Genomic DNA, 6,094 nt, shown 5'->3' on the forward strand with positions numbered 1-6,094 from the left:
CCATCATAGGCCCTAATTTTCGGCAAACTAAATAGATTATCTCAAAATATGTATTAAATTAAATCAAGCGTATGTTCTCCTCACAAGGGATGACGATTTTGGTAATTAGTAACTTAAGAGGTAAGGTGAACGGACCACCACCAATTCAGATCTTTATAAGAGTGTTTGTTAGAGTAACGATAAATTAAAGGGTACGTATGCAACTGGTAACTTTGGAATGGCAAAGAATAAATTATGTTAACTCTTATAAATCTAGGCCACTTGTGTTGAAAGGCTTAGCTTGAGTATAACTGCGTAAGGACCTACATGAGGGAAGAAGCCTTGACATTACCGAAATAATTGGTGTTTGGACTTGTATCAACCCATGATTTACTGGCAAATTGATGCTAACTCCAAGACTAACCCTCTTTGACTGAAGAAGCATCCTCTCAGAGTCTCACATTTAACCATATTGTTACTCAATGTTTAAGAAATGCCACTGTAATGGCATTAACCTAACCAATTCTCTCATTTAAACGTTTCCTGTTAGACAAGATGACATTTTATCTTGGGCTGTGATGTGGTTTGTTCTGCTTTGTTTAATAAAATGGGGCAGGGGGGGGGGGGGGGGGGGCGACCCCTTTCATTCAAAAAAACAAGATGACATTTTGTGTTCACTAGGCGCCTTTTATCATTACGTTTCCTCAATAAACTGTTGTCTAGCATTTACATATGTTCATTATGTCCTGTGTTAGTGCTTACTTCCCGACTCTCTTGAAATGGGAAGGTAGAGATTCTCTACCTTATAATTTCCAACTCTACAGAAGATGATCAGTCAAGTCAATGTGTCCATGGTCTTCCTGCAATGTCACTGCTTACGTAGTACACAAGGATTTCTTGTCCACAGCTTCAGTGCATATCTTATACGATACATTGATCAATTCTTTTTTGACAAAGTAAATGTTGTAAGTAGCCTGGTTGAAAATTCTACTGCAATTTATGATGTCTAAGAAGGCCATGGAATGAAGTAAAACTACTTACCGTCGAGAAGAATATGTTTTTTAGGTTTCTTGTTACATAATCTGGTATCAATTGGTTATTGTTCAAAATGAAAGGCAAATCAATGCTCCATCTGTGCAGGGGTTGAGGGCTTAGGTTCTGAGTATCACAGTCTGAGACTGAACTGTTACAGCAGGTGTGGCCGTACTAAACATCAAGTTAACAGTTACTCCCTCCGTAAACTAATATAAGAACGTTTAGATCACTATTTTAGTTATCTAAACACTCTTATATTAGTTTATAGAGGGAGTACTAATCATTGGTCACCATTGAGACTTGAGAAGCTGGCCTCAAGGTGAGTGTAGTCAGTTTAAATATTGTCTCCTAAGATCGTTTCTGTATGGAATATGGTGGAAAATGAATATCCAGTACTGGGTGTATAGGTGATGTATGTCGACACGGCGAAACGACTGAATTGGAAAACTATAAGAAGTACCAAACTGTTTTCTTTTATTTGATTGATCGGAATCATAAATTCAATTCAATGTAGTTTCTTGTCACACCACCAACTGGTACTAACAGCTGAGGCAACCTTTGTCCCATCAAGCCACCACTTTAAAACGTGCCTATACCTCACCTATGCAGAGGTTAGGTTACCAAAGCAACATTGACTTCTTGGTAGAGGTTAGCTATATTCTCAAGCTCCCTATGTCTTTGGACTGCGACTTAATCTCTTTGACTCTTCTCAGACACGCTCTTTAACCTCTACTGTAGTTTTCTTTTTTCTAACTAATAATGGACTTGGTCGTCTCTGATGATCCTAATCATAATGCACACTCCATCTTGTTTTGCTTGAACTTTGAACTCCTATTTGCAAACAAGCAACATACCTAGCCATTTATAATAGTCAACAAACCTTGAACTCTCTGATTAATTCCAAGGAAAATAAATCCATTCATTTAACTGGTGTGTGTAACTACTTTAGTTATCAGAAATAGAACCAAAGCTGGGGAGCCGCTGCCTGTTGGATTGCTCATCGTGCAAGAATGCATTGAGGATTCCAAGATTCACACATGACTAGCTGAAACTACTATATTAGAAATTGCTGACTCCGCAAATCAAACATATATTTGTCAGATTTTAATATTGCTGATTTCATGTCTTCTTTAGAATTATAATTTCAAATTTTACTTCACAAACTTAATCAGCACTATCATTTCAATCACTCCAACTATCAGAGTAATCACAAAACTTCGATGTATCCCGAGTCTTCCTTTACATGTTATTAACTCTTCAAACAGCATGTTGATTACTTTCTTCATGCCAACATTAACTTGCATGGAAAAGCAATGCACACATGCAAAACCGTTCTCTCTAGAACAATATTTGGTGTCAAACTGTCAATGATCGTTAAGTCATTTCGTTTTTCACCTTCAGACACTAGTTCTTTGAGCGGACATTTTATTTAGTTGTAGAGAATACTGGTTTATGGTTTAGCTACTATACCTGGATACATGTTCTTTATCTGTTGTGACATGTTGACAACTAATCATTTTTTTAACAAAAGTCAAGCAATGACTTCAGTTTTTCCGTGGAAGGAGTTTAGTGCTGTGTCCCATTGGCTAATGAGAAATAGTACCCAGTATCCCATTTCAAGTATGAACACTGGAAACGCAACATATGCAATCAAACAGGTGAAGTAGAAGCAAACTTTTGATAATTACATATGATGACTGGATAAACAAAGTGTCCATTCCATCATTCCACAGTAATAAAATTCGAATTTATTTTGTCTATATGATAAGACTGCCACAATGTGAGCAACTTACACAAACTAAGTATTAATCTCGTGTTTCATGTCATCAGAGATGTCCTTTCACTAACTTATAGTAAAATCCATTTTTGCCAAAATCGTTGGAACATTGATTTGAATTCAAGTAGATGAATTTCTGTCAAAAAATTGCAAATTCATTTTCTGACTATGTGTGTCACGCTCCCAAAAGACGTGTAAAATTACGTATGTTAACACTTTATACTTAGTTTCTCTAACTTCGTAACGACGATTTTGATACTTTATAGACATGCTTTATTAAGTCCATGAATGTCTCATGAAGTATAACCATGTCTTTTTGACCAAAATTAGGCAGACCTTGCACATGCTGCAAGTAAACTTTGTCTATGCTGTTAGAGAACACACAAAAAAGTATCTAGCCGCTAGGGTTGGTACTCGGTACAAATATCACACATAGGCCAGATAAACTAACATAACAACCAGTACAATCTAAAACGGTAAGTGTTTCTGTAAGGCAGTAACCCTGGTAGTGGGAAAAAAAACATTTCAATACAAGACTCACATAGAGATACCTGAAAACAAGACATCTCTCATCTAGGAGTGGTGAGAGACATTATTGTTCTTAATTCAGAGCTCTCATCATCTTTCACCATTCCCCATGAATGCTACAAATTTACACCACAAAATCCACAATCATGCATGTACATGAGAACAAACACCAATAGCTAGTTCTCTACTGCAGCCCAAGGTCGACCGGCTCCTCTAGGAGGCAGTACTGCTGCATCCCTTGGGAGCTGGACGCAACAGTAGTGTTAGGGCAGACCAAGGGGCTCACTTCATTCCACCTCATGCTCTGGTCCCCCATGCCGAAGAAGCATTCCAGCCCGTCCAGCTTGACCTGGTTGAATTGGAAGCTCTCGTCCAGCTCCAGTGCAGGCAGCACACTAGAACAGTGGATGCCACCTTCGTTTAGAGGGGCCGTGTGCACCGATGGCGCCACGAAGTTTGGAGCTTCCCCGTACATTGGTGGAGGAAGGCACGGCGGGGCTGGCAGGGCGGCAAAAGAGCTTCCTCCTAGCTTAAACAGAAGCTTCCGGATGGACTCATCCACCCCTTCTCCGATAAGATTGCCTTCCACCATTGAACCCGGCATCGGATGGGGCGGCATGGCCATTGTGTGCTGGTGCCAATTGTAAGCACCAGCAGCAACTCCATTGTTCCCGGCTGAGCCCTCGCTGGCTTCTTCCTTATGCCCGCCATTCGCTCCCTGGCGTCCGAACTGGTGCTGCCTCTGGTCCTTGCGCGACTGTTTGCCGAAGAGCTTCTTCTTGAGCCTCGTGTTCCAGTAGTTCTTGATGTCATTGTCCGTCCTCCCCGGCAGCTGTGCTGCTATTATCGACCACCTACGCCCAACCAAAGGCATGCATGATACGTTTAGAACTTAGATCATAGATAATAGGTAATAGGTAATAGATTGTACTACACCCATGTGCCTGCCTACCAGTTTGCAGCTAATCCTATACTTGAGTTGATCATACAAGAGTTGATCATACAATTGACAAGACGGGCGAGACCAACTGTCCCAGTACCTGCTGCCTATGCTGATGTAGAGGCTGAGGATGATCCTATCCTCCTCATCTGAGAATCCACCGTGCCTTATGTTCGGCCGGAGGTAATTGAGCCACCGGAGGCGGCAGCTCTTTCCACACCTCCTCAGGCCTGCGGATGCCCCAGAGACACAAGAACGCACACCTAATTAGCTTCTATCTATTATCACTACTCCTTACTGGCAGCATCAGTACATCATACTCGGCAATTCTGATGAGCACATACCAATCTTCTGCGGCAGCGCGATCCAGTTGCCGCCGGTGCCGTTCTGCTCGATGTAGGACTTGAGCGTGGCGTCCTCCTCCGGCGACCATGGGCCCTTCTTCACGCTCGCCTTGTCGCAGCACGGAGCTCTCCCCATGGCGGTATCCTTCCTCCTCTAGCTTCGGGGCTCTCCTGTGAGAGGGGACGGGAGGATGCTTTGGTTAGGGCCTAAACTTGGTTAGGCATGATGATGGTGAGGGCGGTGGGTTTATGTGCTCAAAAGGCAGGCAGGAGAGACGAGGTGTATTATTGACATGGGAAAAGGTGGCTGCGTGTGATGGTAATAAAATACGGTTTAATTTGTGGTGGTCTGATCTGGTTGCTTTCTTTCTAATTGTTGTTTCCCTTGGATTAGAATCTCCATCATGCGTCCATCAGCACTAGTTGAAGACTCATCCATGAACCTGGTCTTGGTGCACCGTAGGGACTTTAGTGAGATCTTCTTATCTAGTCTGCTTCCATTGGTTCATGCGTTATTTCTCATTTGGCTATATACTTTACTTGCATATTCTGTGGTTTGATCTTCGTGCTAATTTTTGTTTGGAAAATACTCCTGCCGTTCCTTGTGACCCGTCCTAAAATATGCATGCAGTTATACAAATGGCCTGGGTGCAAATTTTAATGTTATTTTCATATGAACATGTTATTAATTTAAAAGTTAAATAATTATAAATTTGTGAAATATTTTTCATGAAAAAATGTGGCAGTATTACTTTCATTTGACCAATCTCAATTGTTTTAGCAAGTCATGTATTATGAAGTGGAGTTAAGTCTTTTTTCCATTATATAGAAGAGAAGAAGTAACATTCACATATACACTTTCTCAAAAAAGATTCACATATACCCTGAATTGATATTCCAAGAAATGGCACGCTAATTGTACATCAGAAGTCTCTAAATGTGGATGCCATAAATACTGCTAAATATTTTCCTCTTCTGGATGGTGGGTGGCAACCGTCCTTTTTTTTGTTTTGACACAACATTTGGTAAAAGCATGATAAGTCGGCATTAGCATACATGAACAACAACCACAACATCTTATTGCTATCTATACTATATCAGGTGCTTTTATCGTGAAGTTCCGTCTATGTCTGGCAATTCCTAATATAGTATTACATCATGCAATAGTTTATTAGCATGATCTGACCTTTAGATTGCATCTTCTCTGATTCTTGCTGGCAGCTGTCCTGTTCATACTGGCTCCTTGTAAAAACTTTAAGCTATACTCTTGGAGCCATTTGATGTGCGAGTGCCTTTCAGGGATACCCAGGGGCAACTCTGTAAGTATTCTGTCATATCCCCTTCATTTTAATGTGCCTCTATTATGCCCACTTTGCGGAGAACTTTAAAGTCAAATAATTTGCTTGATTTGAAGTGGTTTGAAGTATACCATTGTCATTTATTACTTATTGACCCCTTCCCCCTGGGTCTCTTCAGTCACTATCAATGGTA

At 40.8% G+C, this 6,094-nt stretch overlaps 1 protein-coding gene across 1 annotated transcript; it reads right to left on the reverse strand.

The window, feature by feature from the left end:
* Positions 1-3,260: 3,260 nt before the first annotated feature.
* LOC123452423 (transcription factor MYB4-like) lies at positions 3,261-4,878 on the reverse strand. The gene is made up of 3 exons (XM_045129070.1): positions 4,604-4,878; positions 4,360-4,489; positions 3,261-4,173 (listed from the first exon to the last, which is right to left on the reverse strand). The coding sequence occupies exons 1-3, from the start codon at positions 4,737-4,739 to the stop codon at positions 3,504-3,506; spliced, it is 936 nt and encodes a 311-aa protein (XP_044985005.1). The 5' UTR covers positions 4,740-4,878; the 3' UTR covers positions 3,261-3,503.
* Between the last annotated feature and the right edge of the window lie 1,216 nt (positions 4,879-6,094).

This window comes from Hordeum vulgare, chromosome 5H (assembly GCF_904849725.1).
Source record: "Hordeum vulgare subsp. vulgare chromosome 5H, MorexV3_pseudomolecules_assembly, whole genome shotgun sequence".
In the NCBI taxonomy this organism is placed as follows: domain Eukaryota; kingdom Viridiplantae; phylum Streptophyta; class Magnoliopsida; order Poales; family Poaceae; genus Hordeum; species Hordeum vulgare.